At 37.7% G+C, this 19,439-nt stretch overlaps 2 protein-coding genes across 5 annotated transcripts; both read left to right on the top strand.

Annotated features, from left to right (window-relative positions):
• Nucleotides 1-1,709: 1,709 nt before the first annotated feature.
• LOC121743492 (probable hexosyltransferase MUCI70) lies at nt 1,710-3,892 on the top strand. Its single transcript, XM_042136798.1, has 4 exons — nt 1,710-1,979; nt 2,055-2,261; nt 2,317-2,880; nt 3,221-3,892. Exons 1-4 carry the CDS (start codon nt 1,727-1,729, stop codon nt 3,568-3,570), a joined length of 1,374 nt encoding a protein of 457 aa, XP_041992732.1. The 5' UTR covers nt 1,710-1,726; the 3' UTR covers nt 3,571-3,892.
• Nucleotides 3,893-14,880: 10,988 nt separating this feature from the next.
• On the top strand, nt 14,881-18,858 carry LOC121745400 (integrin-linked protein kinase 1-like). 4 transcript variants are annotated; one of them, XM_042139289.1, is made up of 13 exons: nt 14,881-15,486; nt 15,626-15,700; nt 15,817-15,912; nt 16,179-16,261; nt 16,446-16,566; nt 16,683-16,762; nt 16,986-17,048; nt 17,166-17,284; nt 17,467-17,561; nt 17,972-18,093; nt 18,220-18,331; nt 18,394-18,514; nt 18,601-18,858. In XM_042139289.1, exons 1-12 carry the CDS (start codon nt 15,229-15,231, stop codon nt 18,493-18,495), a joined length of 1,326 nt encoding a protein of 441 aa, XP_041995223.1. In that variant the 5' UTR covers nt 14,881-15,228; the 3' UTR covers nt 18,496-18,514; nt 18,601-18,858. The 4 variants fall into 4 exon arrangements, with proteins under 4 accessions (XP_041995223.1, XP_041995222.1, XP_041995221.1 ...); XM_042139288.1 differs by having other exon boundaries at nt 14,882-15,486; nt 18,394-18,526; XM_042139287.1 differs by having other exon boundaries at nt 14,882-15,486; nt 18,394-18,858.
• Nucleotides 18,859-19,439: the final 581 nt, after the last annotated feature.

Genomic DNA, 19,439 nt, shown 5'->3' with positions numbered 1-19,439 from the left:
GTGGGAGTAGGGAGGGGCTAAAGCCCTCACTCATATTTTTTTAAAACATTTTTCTACTTATATTTTTTTTAATTTAATAAAATTTAGTGTAAATTATTATATAAAAGCCCCTACAAATAATCTAAATTACACAAAAAATATATACTTAAAATTAATATTTAGAAACCTCAGCCCCTATTGATAAATATTTCTGCGTCCACCACTGCTCGAGAGTCGACCAATTCATGGCAATTAATCATGGACGGAGGAGGGAGTATATTTATTTGTTGGATTAACATGGGCTTGTAGGGAAAGCTACGTTAAGTAATATACACTGATTCGTATAAGTTTAATAGTGAATGGTTTGAAGTTGAGGTAGCCCATTCCGTTGCAGACAATATGGTGATGTGTGTTTGAGAATGGAAAGCCCAGATATATTCACGTGATGAACCTCTTTCTATTGGCCCAATGCCGATTTCACCATGATACGCAAACGCAAGCTCTGACGTCATTCGTTGAAGATACCAAACCAATTCTTGAATCTTTCTATATATCGACGTAAATGGTTAGTTAATTCACTTCCAAACTCCTCACATTCAATGGAATCAATAGTTGATTAAAAAACTCTGCCTAATATGAATAGTTGATTTAATTTTGGCAAAACACTTGATCCAGGGAAATTGGCCACGAGCTATAAGTTATCATCACTTTTTAAGTTTACGGTAAAGACATGAAATGATATATAAGTAATGTACTTTTTGATTTTCAAGTGTTAATTAGACAAGTGTATGTGACTCAACATAGATGACTACATATGATTAATATATAATACTCTCTATGTCCCATTAAAAATAAAAACTTTTTCCTTTTTTGGATTGTCTCATTAAAAATGAAATATTTACTAAACTGAAAACAACTCTATCTCTATTTTCAGTTTTCCTAAACTGAAAACAACACAACATAAAATTCCGTGTTGATTTCCAAATATTTCATATTTAATAATAAGACGGAGGGAGTATATACTTATGAGATTGACTATTCCTAACGTTTTTCTCTTGATTGTTTTTACTAATTTTTGCTGCTTGTGATATTCATTAATTTTATCGTGCTTTTGCAATTGCAAAAGACCTCAAAACTAGCCTAGTACGAAGCCCAATACACTGCAATTTCTTACTGGGCCCAACGGGTCTAATGAAAAAAATGAGACGGCCCATATGTAAAAATGCTGCACCTATACCAACGGCAGTTGCCCCTAGTAGTCATATAACACTAAATTCACAAATTCATTAATCATTAGGCCCAAATGGAAATAAATTAGTACTCCCTCCGTCCCATCTAAGTTGAGTTCGTATCTCTTTTAGGATGTCTCAACTAAGTTGAGTCATTTTCTTTTATAATAAAAAAAATCAAATCACTCTTAATTTACTCCATCACCTACTTTACTATCTCAAACATGAGTTTCGAACTAAAAATGTCTATAAACATGGATTTCACGCTAAATACTCATCCAAATGCCACGGCTCATCGTTTTCTCGAGTGAGATTTTGTAAATATTAGTGTAGTATATATCAATCGGCATTTCATTTATTACGATACACATAGATTCGTTTATTACGTACAAGTTCTCGTGATACGATACTATGCCAGTTATCACAATGGATAATAGTGTATTTTTATTTACATAAAAAAAGTGGAAAATTGCATATGATGAGTATTAGTGCCCCAAAAAGATTGCATAGACGGTTGAATGGGGAAGATCGCAACCTTCTCAACGCCACTCCTCTTCCAATCAAAGCCCCTCTGCTGCTCTCTCCTCTTCCTCACCTCCTCTCTCCTCCTGGCCGCCCATTTCACCTTCTCCGCCACCAAATGCCTCTTCCGCTCCTCCCCCTTCGACCCTCTTCAGGGCCCCCTCTTCTCCTACCCTTCCTCCTACGCCCAGCACAAGCACTCCATCCCCACCACCCGCTCCTCCTGCTCCTCCCCCGTCCCCTTCTCCGGTAATCCCCCAAAAAGATTCTCTTTTTCTTATAATTCCACACATTTTACGTAATGGGTCTTTCTTTGTTTCCCAGATTATTGGCTGGTTTCCGATCAAATCAATTCTCTCCTCACACCGCCATCACAGCCTCCGCCGTCTCTGAAATTTCTGCAGAGAAACGCCTCCACCTTTGGAGGGAATCTCACCTTTCCCGAGAGGCTCCCTTATCTCAACAATCCCGATGATCATGGACTCGAAATCCCATGTGGATTCTTCAAAAACTTCCCAATTTCCAGCTCCGGTTAGTTTTTTTTTTTTTTTTTTCTATCACAAATTCTTGATTGACGGCGTTACAGATCGAGAGGCGATGGAGAATTGCAAAGGGGTGGTGGTGGTCTCCGCCATATTCAACGACCACGACAAAATCCGGCAGCCGGTGGGCCTTGGATCCAAAACCTTGGGCCTCGTTTGCTTCTTCTTGTTCGTGGACGACGAAACCCTCGATCGACTGCACCTGCACAACCTAATCACGCCGCAGAAATCATCCAAGAAGCTCAAGATTGGGGCGTGGACGGTGGTTAGGGTTTCGAGTGAGGAGTTGTACGAGAATCCGGCAATGAACGGCGTTATACCAAAGTACTTACTCCACCGCCTCTTCCCGAATTCAAAATACAGCATTTGGATTGATGCCAAGCTGCAGTTGGTGGTGGACCCGCTTCTCTTGATTCATTCACTTGTGATCAAGGATGGTTTTGACATGGCTGTCTCCAAACACCCCTTTTTCTTGCACACCATGGAGGAGGCCGCCGCGACGGCGCGGTGGAGGAAATGGTGGGATGTCAGTGGGATCATAGCTCAGATGGAGAGTTACTGTGAGCATGGTTTGCTGCCATGGAATTCAGACAAGCCTTATCCCTCAGGTGTAATCTTGCTTCACTTTTAACTTTGTAATGTTGCTTCTTTGTTTTTTTTATGATGTGGATTCATTGTTATGATGTTAATTAATTGCTTCATTTTTCATGAGTTTGTCTTTGAAGGCCTAATCATGACTTTCCCAATTATAGTTGAGTGGTTTCTAAGTGAAGGTTTCTTGCTTTGGGGTTCTCTTTTTGGCAATTTGTGCATGTTGCTTTTGTTATATATAAGGCTCTTCTTTTTGCATCAACAATTTAGGTAAAATGAAACAATTACTATAAGTTAGCTTCTATTGATAAATAAATACCCATAGGAACTAATTCATGATGTAATCCTTAATTGCAGATGTGCCAGATAGTGCTTTGATCTTGAGGAAACACAGTGTCCCAACAAATCTGTTTTCATGCCTAATATTCAATGAGTTGGAAGGATTCAACCCAAGAGATCAACTCCCCTTTGCATTTGTGAGGGACAATATGAGGCCAAAACTGAGGCTTAACATGTTTGAGGTGGAAGTGTTTGAACAGATTGCTATTGAATATAGACACAACACCAAAAACCAACATGGTGGTGGTGGGGCCAATGTAATGGGTTCCAGAAACTGGGGTTACAACTCAGCTTTATTTGCCAATGGTACACATGGGAAATGTGAGGGGTATCTTTTAGATATGTGGGGTGAAGTGGAATCCCCATGACTGAACTAAGTTTTAATCTGTTTCAACCAATTTTTTTTGTCTCTTGTCAATCTTTACACAGAATCATCAAGGTAGAAACCAATCAACCAAGAATATCCTAACAGAAAAGCTGACAAAAGGTGGAATTGATTAGCAGTGGTGTTTGATTTACTGGGAACAGGCCAATCATATGTTGATTGTTCTAATATGTTGTTGGGGCTTTAGTTTTAATGAATTCAGTTGTTTGATAGTTTCTTTGTATTTTACACATGATTAATATTTGTATAGTACAATACTCTAGACGAAATAATCAAAATGTTATCATTTAAATAAATTTGATGACCCTATTGTAGTAGTATAAAGTAACTGTATAGAGCTTCTAGATCAAGATACTTATTTGCTTTATCTGTTTGCTATCTTCTGAAGTGATGCGTTGTACCTTCTTCCTTGGATTTGAATGGTTTGTTTTGTTGTTACTTTCTCTGATTAGTTTGAGTTTATAAATTAGAGGTTAATTGTTATTTTCAGTTGATTTTGTTATTTTATTTGCCCTTTATGAAATATTCCAATCTGAACTTCTAAAGCGGAACGGATGAAAATGAATAACCAGGACGGCTAAAGCGGGACGAAGGGAGTACCTTTTAAATTTCACTTACAACCATGGGGTCTGAGATATTTTTATTACTCCCTTCATCACATAGAAATTGGCCAATTTTCTTTTTCGTCCGTTCCATAGAATTAATCCATATCCATTTATGGAAACATTTTTCTCTTTCTTTTTCCTTTATCATTTATGGGTCCCACAATCCACTACACAATTTCAACTATTTTTTCTCATTCTCTCTTACTTTATCAATTATACATTAAAACTCGTGCCGATCCCAAATGGCCTATTCGTAGGGACGGCGGGAGTATTAAAAAAATGTTTACACCTGAGCCAACCTATTTTAGGTCCTTAATTGTCAAAATTGCATAACAAAACCAATTAAGATCTATTTCAAAAATAGCCAAAAGTAGTAACCAGTTCTATTTTTTTATGGGTAAATAATTTTGAATTAAAGGCGGCGCCACGAAAGACTTGGACCTGAATTCTTTGGCCTCAAGCATTAACCTCACCGCTTGGCTAACTCACACACGTGTCAAGTCCTATTTAATTTAGTGGACGCATGTGAATAATTTTCTTGGAATGCAACTTTACAACGTAACGTTCACACCTGTACGATGTGATGCAATTTAATACCTATTGTATATCAATCCTAGGAAATTTTGGTCCCAATTTTCAGTTAAATATCATTTTCAGCAGTACAGAATTCTAGAAAGACAGCCTGTTAAGGGTGTTTCCGTTAACAAGCACCGGCGGCGAGTTTCGCTCGGCGGTGGAGATAAATTTCCGGTGGCCAACAGGCTCGGCGGACGATGGCGGAGTTTCTGTGCGCGGGAGTCGCTCCCGTCGGGCAGATAACTCGGCGATTGATAGAATACTCCGGCGTCCAATTAGGATCAGCGGAGGGAATCCAAAATTAGGATTGGAAAACACACGTTATCTTTGGGAGAGAAAATATTTCATTAATTGATTGAATGAATAAAAAAGATAACAGTCTATCATATTTATAATGCTACTGACTTAATGAACAAGAAAACAAAGATATAGAAAAAGATATGCTAAATCCCTATAATATCTAAACTAAATAATAATAGAATAATAGAGGTTCGTATCAACTCCCCCACGGTTAAAATCCACCTTGTCCTCAAGGTGGGAACCACGAAGCAAAAATGAGAGTTGAAAGAGAAGCTTCGGCAAGGCAACTCCTCCTGGATCAAACACACACCGAACAAATGAACGTCTCTCTTCTTCACTTCCATAAAAAATCAACAAAGGAAACCCAACTTTGTCGAAAAAATTCCTTGCCAAATCGAAAAGCTTGTCCACACCTCCCAGAATGCCCAAGCATGGCATGTCATTACTCGGTGGGATCAACCTTGCATCTTTGTCGAGCGATGTTGATCGATGATTCATACTTGGAACATCACCGACATTCAAATCCTCATAGACACAAGCAATTACGGGTAAATCGGTGTAAGCACCATCTCCTTTCTTGCCCCCACAATTTCCAACAACATTTTTGGATGACACTTGACCAACATTGAGCGAGGCGATTATCTTCTCCACTTCACCAATAGAACCATCCTCCTCTTTATCTTCTAGCAATGTCTCCTCCTTTTCACCAATCTTCTCATCATATACCCCAATGAGCACTTGCGGTGGCTCATTGTCGTTCTTGATAATCCATTTGTTCTTGACGAACTCTCCAAGGGACTCGTTGTTTGGAACATCAAGAGGAGCGCCATCATTGTGAACATCGGTAATGTCATTGGGAACATCATCACCGAATACTATCGTGGGAGTATTATCAGTTTTCTCTTTGGCTAAATTCTCATCTTGAATGTTCTCCTCAAACTCCTCCCCGTCATCCGCATAACAGAGAATGCGTTGTTTACACACATGTCCCATCACCCATTTCTCGGGACAGTGCCAGCAGAGACCCAACCTGGACCGTTCTGACTTCTCCGCCTGGGAGACCCGTATTAGCGGCAGGCGTGGCTGCTCCGGAGTTTGACTGGTCACACATGCGGGCTGACTGTACAGGTTCCGCGTTGGCTTTTCGGTGGAGTAGCGGGGCTGGTGGGAGGCGGGCTGGACTCGCGCTCTCACCTCCTCCCGAGGGCGAGGTTGGTCCCAGCACGTCTCCGAGCGTCGAGGCCGGTCAACGGTCGGGTAGCCGCGGTCCTGCTGTTGCGCCGGTGGGTCCCAGCCGCTGCGTTGCGGTTGTCGGGTAGCGATCAAACCCTAATTGGGTCTGATGCTCTCCGCGATCAGATAGGTGGCCACCTCTCTCGACGTAGCCCCCGCGGTGTCGGGGCCAAGTGTCTTGCGCGCGATCGCGGTACCCGATGGGCGGGTATCTCGGCCGTGGGCGACGATCAGGTGGATCCACGTGGTGTGAGACGTAGGGTGGTTCTGGATCAGGCCAAGACGGCGGATGAAGTACTTCCACCCGGCTGCTTGGAGGGTCCCAACAGGTTACACGGCGAGGTTGGAGCGGCTGGTAGGGACGGAATGGCTGTGTGGCCTGAGGGAAGTCGTATTGACGACGACGATAACTGGCGTAGTCGTATGACATGTCGACGGACTGAAGCGTGGCTGTGGTGGATGATGATCGTCTGACTTCGACGCGGCACACGGGAATCCTTCCCGTTGGGCGTTGCAGAAGTAGTGTTGTCCGGCGGCTAGGGCTCGGCGGACAGGCGGGACTCGACAACCAAAGCAGTTGCTGTGCGCGGAATGTTTTCCGTCGGGCAGCGGTGTAGCTTCGGTTCGAGATGGTGGGAGGGTGAGATCACGATGAAAGCACCAATTGTTAAGGGTGTTTCCCTTAACAAGCACCGGCGGCGAGTTTTGCTCGGCGGTGGAGATAAATTTCTGGTGGCCAACTGGCTCGGCGGACGATGGCGGAGTTTCTGTGCGCGGGAGTCGCTCCCGTCGGGCAGATAACTCGGCGATTGATAGAATACTCCGTTGTCCAATTAGGATCGGCGGAGGGAATTCAAAATTAGGATTGGAAAACACACGTTATCTTTGGGAGAGAAAATATTTCATTAATTGATTGAATGAATAAAAAAGATAACAGTCTATCCTATTTATAATGCTACTGACTTAATGAACAAGAAAACAAAGATATAGAAAAAGATATGCTAAATCCCTATAATATATAAACTAAATAATACTCCCTCTGTCCTGCACTACTCGCACTTTTCCTTTTGGGCACGGAGATTAAGGAATGGGTGATAGACAAAGTCAACAATTACGGCTGTAGGTATAAATTGTTACTAAAAATGGAAAGAGTGCAAATAACTTGGGACGCCCAGAAAGGAAATAAGTGCAAGTAGTGCGGGACGGAGGGAGTAATAGAATAATAGAGGTTCGTATCACAGCCTAGCTAGAATGACAGCTTATAAATTATCTACATATATATTACGTACTCAACCTTTTCAACGAGTACTCCGTAATACGCATTATTTGATGAACACATATTTTAAGAAAATAACTAGTATAAGTATGAGTCTCGCCAGAATATAAGTTGACTTTTTAAGTAAAAGTATTTGAATATTGAAATATAAACTATATTGTACATGGAGTCATGTTCTAAAAGAAAAACTACATACGTTTCATGGAAATCCAAAAAGTAGTATTCCTACAGGCTACAAATCAATTTGTTATTGTCTCTAATAACGACGAAAACAAATAGAATGACGTAATATAGATCAATATGAATCTCGTTTTAAATATAGAAAAAGTTAAACAAATAATATGATTAAATATCACTAATTGAAAGAAAATTATCAAGGTAGAGTATCTCTATATTATAGGAGAGGAAAATGTGACCAAGTGAAGATTATTTAGTCTATTACTAATTTGAATCATTGAATTGCACAACGGAAGAAATTACACAAGGAAAACAATGAAATCTTGTCATGCAATGTTCTCATTCACGTCACAAATTTAGTTATATTTAATTAACTCAATACAACTCAATTAATTCGTGATGCCCACAAAAATACCGCTAAAAATGATTTATAAAAACCTAACAAAGAATGAAGGAAAAAAAAATAACAATCAAAATCTAAGAAAATGTCGAAAGAGATCGAAGCTCAACGCAAGAGCGCCGAGATCTACCGCGGCTCCGCCACCTGCAAGCAGAAGTTTCTAGAACTTCTCGACGAGTTCTCGGTGCCTGTTTCAGGTGGCGGAGGTTGAGGCAGTGGAGTTCGAAGAGCTTGGGTTCAACCGCGCCACCGGCTTCTTCTGGATTCGGCAGAGAGCCAAAACCGAGCGGAAGATGAGCAAAACGGCGAGGGTTTTGTTGAATTATGGTGGACCTTCATTTGGGCCTATATTTTTTCTGGAGCCCATGTGTATCTGAATTGGGCTTGACCCAATTCACACATCTCTCACTCTAGATGCCGCCACGTGTTCCTCTCACCCGGATCCTTGTGTTCAGCCATTGGATTGCGAGATGTGTTTGTTATGTGAGAGGTTAGTCTCTTTGGTTTATTCATTCGTTTCAAAACACTCTCTCTCTCTTTCTCTCGAAGCTCTGAGATGCTCTCTCTTCTCTTCTCTGTTGCTTTCTTCGCCGACGGTTCTCCGGCGGTTTCCTTGTGATTTCTCACGGTTGGAAGTGTAGTAGACCTTGCTACAGTAGTTTAGCAGGCAACCACTTCGGTTGCTGATGTTTTGAGAGAGCTAGGGTTTCTGGTGTGAGGTTTTCTGTGAGAGACTATTCTTGAACGGTTTAGATCTGGTGTGTAGGAGTCGGTTAGGCCTGGAATCTGGAGTGTGAGGTGATTCACTGAGAGATTCGGCTGTGCTCCTTTGGATCGGTGTTCTGGAGAATAGGCTTGTGTCTTCGGCGGGTGTCTGAGCCGTTGACTGTTGTTCACTTGTGTTCCTTACTGTATTTCTTAATTGTTTGCACCAAGATCCGATTGGATCTGTTACCTTGTGTTACTAACTTGGGTATTGAGTGTGCAGGTACTTACATAGGATCTTGGAGCTGTCAAGCTCAAGATTGCTTCTAGGATTAGCTATTTGTTAATAACTGTAATAGCTAGTTATCTTGTAACATCAGTCGCTTGGTTGATGGTTTGACTGAGCCATCTTGTAACAAGACCAAAGAGGTCTCGGTAAATAGTGAACCCGGAATTGTCTGATCCCTACAGGTTTATTACGACGTCGTAGTGACGGATTTGCTCAAAGAGCGCCACGTCTCCAAGCTTTCCGGGGTCAAGGGGAAGGAGACGGTGGTTACACTTCCACTGTGTGAGATTGTAGTTGGATTTCCTACCGCCGGTAAGGTCAAATTCATCTCCGCCGCCGGTCTCCACCGCGTCAGCTCCATCTCCGACGTCCAAAGCAACTACAAATAGACGATTATAATATTAATTAATACTATTAAAATGACAATTAATAAAGGGCTTCGAATTTGTTATGGCCCTAAATCGAAACATTAGTACTTTTATTAGAGGTGATATTCTATATACATTGCAGCCTCATTTCATTTGAGTTTTTGTTGTATTTCGTAGAAATCATAAAAATATTAATAATATACTTATTGAATTGTATGATTGTATCTAGAGTTGTCAAGTTCCAATCCAGGCCTAGATCAGAGAAACAGAAGGGGCTTGGGCTGGGCCGAGCTCGTTAGTTGTAGTGAATTTTTAATTGGGCAATTTTATGAATCTAGCATCAACCTGAAACTAGGCCCGTGATCAGCCCATCTAATGACCACACGATACTAGCAGTAGTTCATATCATGATTCATGAACCAAATTAATATACCTTTTGTTCAGATTTGAATATGTTCAATAGTAGTTTTATATACTTATCAAAATTGAAGTACTCCGTTCACTCATGATTAATTTATATGAGTTGACTCTGTTCGGATTGAAGAAATATAGTAAAAAGTTAGTGAAAAAAGTTAATAAAATATTAGACTTGCTTTTATATAATAAAATATAAGTGAGCTGAGCCAGTGGAATATTAGAGCTCATTATCAGAAGTAGTCTAAGTAACAAGTCAATTAATTGTTGATGGATGGATGAAAAGGAAAAATTATGTCAATTAATCGTGGACAGATGGAGTATTAGATATGTAATTAGTTCTTAAAATTAAAAATTAAGGTCGATAGGTAATAAGTCCAAGAATAAGTTATGTACAAGGATGAAGTGAAACAATCGGTTCGGTTATTTTTGTGGATCATAACTCATAAGTAGCATTATAACCTACAAGTGAGATAGTATAGTATTTGCCTCTCTTTATGGTTAGTCAATTAGAGTCTCAAATTCACTCCTTAATACAGAATTGCAGAACTAAATCAAATTAGAATTTTTAGATCTAGTTTTTTATGGATGAGATACGCTGATGTATAAGCTATTTTTGCCTTCATCACAAGCCTATTTTACTTTAATCCATGGAAAATAAGTCAAAAGATATTAGGAATATTTAACTTCATTACAAAATATATTACTTCATTCCAGTAGATTTTTACTTCATTCCAATAGAATTATTACTTCATTCCAGTACATACTCGTGGACAGAGACGTCAAGATCATCCCGTCAATGTTGTGATAGTCTCGAAATTCCAGCTATGACAACAAAATGAAATGGTAGCCTAATTCAATGGTGTAATTAGCACATGGAATGATGTAATAAATTATTTGAATGAAGTATGTGTAGAAGCATTTGAAGTCCTACCGGAATGAAGTAAAAACCTTGTCCAATAAAGTAATAAACCTACTGGAATGAATTGTATTTTTTAAAGTAAATAAAGTAAAAAATCAATTCAATGAATTCGAATGAAACGTGTGTTGAATCATTTCAAAACCTACTGGAAGTAAGTAAAAACATACTATAATTTCAAGGTATTACGTGCCGGAATGAAGTAATAAACCTATTGGAATAAAATAAAAGGAGCTTGTAATAAAGACCGAAAATAATTTACCTATCAGCAAATCTCATGCCCTAATTTATATTATTATTCATGTAATTACTTAATTTTTCACATATAAATGAATTAATTAAATCTAATCTTACTAGGTCCATAATCCGACAATTTCATACGTGGATACTGATCTATGTTGTAACCATAACTTAAACTATCAATTTTCTTGATTCAGTTTCCCTCTTTCAGAAGTTAGACTTTTTATTAGCCAAATATTTTGAGATTTGTTGACCCTTTTGGGTTATATTTTACTCCTTTCTTTGTTCCATTAATCTTTTATTTCTTTTTAAATATTTCATTATCAAAACTCAACCTACTTATTAAATAGTTAATCATAGAGAATCAAACAAAATGTACTTAAATAATGCAAACCTTAAAAATAGTACATTAGCCAAATGGTTTGCTGATGCAATAATGCAAACCTCAAAAAGGGGACGGATATAATTTATTAAAATAGTACGATTGTTGCATACAACGATAGTGTTGGCCCGTTGAAATAATTAAGAAATATATTCACCATTCTCACCAAAAGCATATTTTATATATTCAATTTAATTTTAATATATTAATAATTTTAATTTTTTTAATTTTTTTAAAATAATCTTGATTTATTACTTTCTCTGTAACTTCGAATAAATGAGCAAAATTAATAATTTGAACTTCAACTTTTATGAAATTTTTAATTTAAATATAATATCTTTTAATATATAAAAATAAATTAAATATATATAAAAAAATAAATAATAGTATTACTAAATATTACTATTTCTCACTATAATTCTTTGTCATTTATTTAAAAAATTCACTATGATTAATTAATACTACTAAATCAACATATTCAAAGCGGCGTACCCACATTCAAATCCTAAACCCAGACTGTATTTGCATTTGACTAAACTAATCTTAGTTTTGACTATTCTAAATTATTCTATAAAAAATAGTACTAATATATTATCCCAGTTTTTGTCAATATTTTAGTATTTTATTAATTTTTATTGATGTTTTAAAATAGTAATCTGTAAAAAATATCTTTTCTGTAGCTATATTACTAGAAATAGTAAAGTCCACAATAACATTATTTTCTAGTTAAACAAACTAATCATAATTCTTTAACTTGTTATGAGTTTACTTACAGTAATATAGTTTAAAACAGAATAATGATAATACAAAAACTAAGGCATCGATTTATTATAAATGAAAAGTAACGTTCAATCCAAAATCACTAGGAATAAAAAAGTAGAGATCAACACGAAAACAGAAACAAAAGGACCGGTGAGATCTGAGTTATGTTGTCAATCCATGCTAATTTTGACATTCTCACGAACATATTTTATTCATTGGATGAGGAAAAAATGACGGTCAAGATTAAAAATCATACATATTAGACTATGTTTTCACGACATTCCGGACTCAACATGTGAAAAAACTCACATGTTGATGGAAGAATGAATGAAACGAAGAAGAGTCCATGCATGCTTTATTTTTTCACTTATCTGCATTCACCCATTAATAATAGTTTTGGTTGTAATGGGAAGTTGTTGTGCAAATCAACACCATTGGATTAAAAGATCTAACGACCTCCGTTTGGCATTTGTTCTACGTTTAAGAATGGTTCTATCTTGATCACAATCATATATATATATATATATGTATGGTTGTCTCGTATTATCGTTTATGCCTATCTATTTTTTCTTGATATATCGGTGATTATTAATTCACGTGAATAATAAAAATTACATGTCACAACTCATAACAATGTTGAGATTTATTTATTATAGTAGTACTTATATATAAGTTATAAAAACAAACTTGACAATTGTATTTGAATATGCATATTCATGGTCTATAATAAAAAAATATATTAGCATGGATGAACGGAGTCTGAACTATGATAGTCACATCTATCAATATCTAAAGTGAGAGTTTTTTGGATGCCTATGTGGCACATTTTTTAGCGGGAAAACAATTTATTGGGCAAACAAAAGGTAGATATTATTGAGTAAAAATTGGCTTCACTAAGAAGTTTATACAAATAGCTGCAGCTTTGCAGTCAGAGTATAGACGGGATGGAGTACATGACAATCTTGAAGCAAAATCTCTATAAGTATAGGCAGGGGAGCCAAACTGCGTGAGCTGCAGTGTGTAAACCAGTCGCCGTGACAAGAGATTGATACGAGTGTTTGTTAATTAAAGTGTGTGTGTGTGTGTGTGTGTGTGTGTGTTTTAACATTTGGTTGCTATTTCTACTTGCTTTTTGATTTGAAGTGGTTTGTAAACTTGAACAAGGAATGTTAAAAGTGATTGGAATCGAAGACTAACAAATTTGCCTTGTTCGAACCCTCTTAACTAAGATTAATAACTCAAAAAATTCAAATTCTCATTTAAAATATATTCATGTTTCATTTTAATTTTATATACTAAAAAAATCAATGTGTCAATGATCATTAACTAACTCTAATACATTGAATTAATCAAAATCCAAATATTTAAAATACAATTAAAAATTTGTAATCTAAATAATCCGACACTCCTAATATGAAAAGCATAAGGTTTAATCACTGGATTTGTAAGAGCATCCGCAGCGGTGGCGGTTGTCGCCACCGCCGTCCGTGCCAGCGGCAAGGCGAAGGACCGCCACCGCTGCAACCGCGCCGCTGGCACGGCGCTGCTCGATGTATCGAGCACGTCCGTGCCAGCGGACGCACACGTGGCGGTCTCCCATTCGCCAACGGCATAGCCGTTGGTTTCAAACATTTATTTATTTATTTTTTTTTAAATCGGATTTTTATTAAAAAAATCGATAAAAAATAAAAAAAAAAAATTTCACTTCCCCAAAAAATTATATCCGTTTATAACCGTTTTTCCCCACTTTTTAATTTTTTTTTATTTTTTTACCCCAAAAATACACACTTTCATCTATAAATACCCCCAATTTCACTCCAAAAAATTCACACTTTCACTACACAATTCTCATCATCAATCTCTCATATCCATTTTCATCTTCCTCTCAACACCCTCCAAACGCTCACGGTCGGCATCCCTATCCGACGCCGGCGAAGAAGTGGCTAGCCAACTCGCCGAAGCTAACTTGGGTAGCCCCGATGCCCAACCAAGCGGTTCCCGACGCCGACCGCAAGGTAGGAAGAAGGCGGCGGCCGAACGACGTCGCGCCGCGACTCCATCTGCCCCTGCTCCCGAACCCGCACCCTATGTTCCACCTCCACCCCCGAACAACTCGTTGTGGGCCCTTTTGGCCCAACTCAATATGGCCGATAGGTCAACTATGACCCCCACGCAACTTCAAACGCACGAGTCCATGATATTGAGTCTCCAAAAACAATTGGGGTTGGTGCCGCCGGATGCGTAGTCTTCCTCGGGTTATATTAGCCAATAATTATGTAATTTTTAATTTTTAGGAGTTTAATTATGTAATTTTTAATTTTTAGTATTTTAATTATGTAATTTTTAATTTTTAGGATTTTAATTATGTCTTTTTATTTTATTTGTAATTTGTTATTTTTATTGTGGTTTTTTTAATGAATTTTAGTATTATGAAAATGTTTTTGTGTAATTGAATTTTATATTAATTGTGCTCGTCCTTGCGGAAGAGCACAGTTGTGGGTGTTGTGCTCTTGCCAGAGAGCAGGCATGAATAGTACCGCCCGGGCCCACAACCGTGCCGCTGGCAAGAGCACGGTTGTGGATGCTCTAAAGCGCATTTGATTTTGTCGGGTAAACCGAAAGCATAAAAAAGGTGGAAAATGTGAAAGAAACGCAATCTTGCTGGTTGAATTTTGGGTTTATCTTTTGTAGCTTTTGATCTTTACCGATCAAAGATAAAATTCCTCCAGCGTTTTAAATATCCTTTAACCACCTACCACGTTTCACATCTCTTGCATGAAGAAGAAAATTCCTTCAACAGTTTGTGGCTTCAGGCAAAGGGGGGTGATCATCATGATCTGATTGACTGAATCGCTTTGAAAAATCTTGATAGTTTACTTTATAAGTATTTGATAAAATCACTACAAATTTGATTATTGGTGTGCCAAATCTGGATCAAGAGCAGGTGATTTTGCTGCGGAAAAGGGTTTATTGACTCTTTCTACCCCAATCGTCCATGGCGCCGGGAGAGAAAAACAACGACGGTGACGATGTGAGTGATATTGATCCTGGCTTGAAACTCATGTATTTGACCAATGAGCGAGATTTGGATGGCATCAAGGAGCTTCTAGACTCTGGCGCTGACGTCAATTTCCGTGATATCGATAATCGGACTGCGCTTCACATCGCCGCCTGCCAGGGATTCAGTGATGTTGCTAAGCTGTTGCTTGAAAATGGAGCTCATGTAGACCTCAAAGACCGCTGGAGCGGCACGGTATAACTTAATTCTTTATACTGTATTGTTTCTTAGAGGATGATTTAGCTGATGTTTTTGGAATATATGTGATTAATTGTGAAATTGTTGGTGAATATTATTGTCAATGATTTACAACAAACTGAACTTGCTTAAACAGCCTCTTGCAGATGCCATACACTATAAGAATCATGATGTGATCAAACTATTGGAGGAACACGGTGCAAAGCAAGTGGTGAGTCCTTTTGTCTATGAGTCGTGTCTTTTCATCGAGTGAAGGATGAAAGTTGTAGACTATTTCTGTTTCTTCTACATATCTTGATGATAACTGCTTGTGGTTTTCTGTTTTAGTTGGCTCCGATGCAGGTAGAAAATCCTGGTCAGTTACCTGATTATGAGATTGATCCTAAAGAAATTGATCTTACAAACAGTATAGAAATTACCAAGGTACTTTACTCTTATCACCACTCTGTCTCTGTTCTGTTTAGCATGATTTACTACAGAAGAGAAAGTTGCTTTGTGCTTATAGTTTATAAGTCTGATTAGAATTTTTTTTAATCATAACACTGATTCAGTTGAATTTCAATATTATGTTTCTCTTTCTATGGAGCAAGATTTATCATTTAGTTCACATTCATTGTTAAGTCATACTATTTCATTTTTCTATCCAAGTTTTTATAACTGTTGACCTGATGGTAAGAAAACTTTCCCAGGGAACCTTTAAGTTAGCTACTTGGGCTGGAACAAAAGTTGCTGTGAAGGTATTCTATGAAGGGGCTGCTGACGAGAATAAAGTGTGAGATCCTTTTAACAAGCGCTTCCATTTTTTGGAACTTCTGCAAAAACCATTATTGATGTGTTTGATGGTACTATGTGCTTGGACTATCATGGGGACAAGTTCACATTCAATATTGATGAAGCTGTGAAAAAACCTATGCACCGTTCAATTCGCTGTTCTCTAAGTCACTGTGTTTCTGCAGAAGGTCATTTAGAGACGAGCTTTCCTTGCTTCTGAGTATAAGGCATCCCAATGTCGTCCAGTTTATTGGTGCCGTGACACAAAGTAGTCCTATGATGATTGTGACTGAATATTTACCAAAGGTATCAATCGGGATTTAGGAACATTTCTTTTTTGCTATCGAGTTCTGTGGTCTTTTTGTGGATCATTGAATGATCAATCTTGACGTCAGAATCATACTTGTTCCTTGCATGTGCAGGGCGACCTTCACGAATATTTAAAAAGAAAAGGTTCTCTAAAACCTGCAAAAGCTATCAGATTAGCTATGGATATTGCCAGGTTGTTAGAAAATATGAAAACTCAAGTAGCTATGTTAACTTTTTTTGTCTGAATAATTCAGGGCGAGGATTTATTAACTTGGGTGGTGTAGTTGGTTTTTAAAGAATTCTTGGGGTGGAATTACTCATTCATTCCACTATGAACAAACAAATTTCTCAGATGGAATTAGATAAAAATATTTCTGAATCTGAGAACTGAATCAAAACGGTACTTGGTCTTGCAGGGGAATGAACTATTTGCATGAACGTAGACCTGGAGCTATTATTCATCGTAATCTTGAACCTTCGTAAGCTTTGGTTTCCAACTTCTATGTTATATGATGAACCGCCTTGATCAGATTCATTTTGGTTTCATTCAGTAACTTCGTATAGAATTTTGTTTTCTATTTTGACTAAGATAACAGAAATATCTTGCGGGATGATTCTGGACACCTGAAAGTTGCAGATTTTGGAATTAGCAAGCTTCTTAAAGTTGCAAAAAGTGTTAAAGAAGAGAGGCCTCTTCCCTGTCAAGATAGTACCTGTAAGTATGCCAGATGTTTGACCTACTTGCTATAATAGCTTCTTCATTGTGCATAAGGCAGAAATTCCTATTTGAAGTCTTTGGCATAAAACATTCACTATTTTTTTGGTTGGACTATCCTTAGGTGAATTCGACTTCATTGTATTACAGTTAATTACTTATTATGTCTAATGTTACATCGGTATTAACAGGTCGTTATCTGGCTCCCGAGGTTTTCAGAAATCAAGATTACGATACCAAAGTAGATGTTTTCTCATTTGCCTTGATATTACAGGAGGTAATGGACTTTCTCACTTACATGCTAGGTTTGAGAAGGTACTTGTGGTTGGTTTGCAAGCTCCAATTTGAGTCTTCTCTTATTGTACATTTTGAATTTTGGATTCTTTTTCACGAGCATATAGTAGCACTGAGTTTGGTTTGTTCACAATGAAAGAAATGACCACGTTTCAGACACGGTTTCTTATGTGGCAGCGATGTCGGATTTGCTTCTTCTCACAATTTACTCCTATTCAGTTGCTTTCTATACATGTGTTCCCTGTGCAGAGAGAGCATTCTAATATTTGAATTGCATGCTCTGTCTCTGTCTCTGTCTCTGTCTCTGTCTCTGTCTCTGTCTGCTACATAGTATGATTGGTACTGTAAGATTTTGCATTAACAAATAAATATTTTTGTGGTTGTCAACCTTAGCTTATTGAGGGATGCCCTCCGTTCAGTACGAAGCAAGAACACGAAGTGCCAAAATCTTGTGTTGCAAAAGAACGCCCTCCTTTTAAGGCCCCAATGAAATTGTATGCCAATGGTCTTAAAGAGTAAGATGAAGCAACCAAACTATAAAAGTATTTGAATTTAAGACAGATTGGTGGCTGCAGTTCTTAGTTCTTGCAATGATAGTGATGCCATGTCAGCATGATTGTGTAATAAACGACTTGTTACAGGTTGATCGAAGAGTGCTGGAGTGAAAATCCAGCTGATAGGCCGACGTTTAGGCAGATCATTCCTCGGCTGGAGGGCATTCACAGCAGATTTAACCGCGGAAGTTGCTGGAAGGTTCTTCCCTTCCCTCCCTACCCGTAGCTGTGTGTTTTATTTTGATGGCTGTTGATGTGCAGGTGATACCATTGGATTGCTTTCAGCATTGGAGCTGGACAAAATGTCATTCCGGTTCCAGCAGCCGGTCTGATTCATCCAGATCTCTAGGGAGCAACGTCTAAGATTCTTCTTCGTCTATTCGTAAATATTAGAGTATAAATCTGTGTTTTCATCCTTCTATTTAATTCTTCAATGCACATAAATTTCATGTCATAATGTTTGTGCAGATTTGGAAGAGGATTTTTCTGCATATTACCTTTCAAACTCACCTGCACTAGATGAGTCTTTAAGGAGATGGTGGGATTTGTTTGACCACATTTACTGAAAATATTTGTAAGATCATATTTTTGTGATGGCCTCTATTTCTGATAAATTCTTTGATCAAATACATAGTATAGTATAACTATAAGCCATGAGTGTGTAAAGAAATATTAAATCTCATGGATATATATAAAATTGCTAGAATCTGTTTTAGCTTTTTATCATCTTCTTTTTTCTGTTTTCTTATCCTATTCTCTTTGCGTGCATATTTAAGAAACTGACACATACGATATGTTCTGGTATAAAACTTTACAATCAAACAAAGACATATGTATCCAGTCACTGACAAATGTTTTTTCTTATATAAGACAAAAATATTTCAGAATAGGAGCACACGACGTCGTTGGAGTAGTATTTGTTTCCTAATTAGGGTATGCCAGAATATATTATTATTAAAACTTATTGATAGCCCTTTAAATTTCCCCTTATGTTTTTTTTTTCTAGTAGGGTTAATAATGATTTTTCATTTATTATTGTGATTTTGGTAATTCAAACCCCCACCAGAAATATTTACTACTAAGTCACCACTCTTATCTACCTTTCACCTTTTCTTCAATTTTACTGTATGATTGAGACTGCGCACCAAAATCACGGATGGTAACAAATTAATTGCCAAACCTCAATTGTAGTACATATAAATCGGTCACATGGATAATAATTATCCTCTGACCTAACTGACGTTTAATATTCTTCAAAACAATTTTATACTACTATATCTTAAAATTGATAGTTAGTTAAATAGTAG

Source organism: Salvia splendens, chromosome 8, assembly GCF_004379255.2.
Source record: "Salvia splendens isolate huo1 chromosome 8, SspV2, whole genome shotgun sequence".
Lineage (NCBI taxonomy): Eukaryota > Viridiplantae > Streptophyta > Magnoliopsida > Lamiales > Lamiaceae > Salvia > Salvia splendens.
Note: the sequence above shows the minus strand (reverse complement) of the source record. Positions and strands in the feature narration are given on the sequence as shown.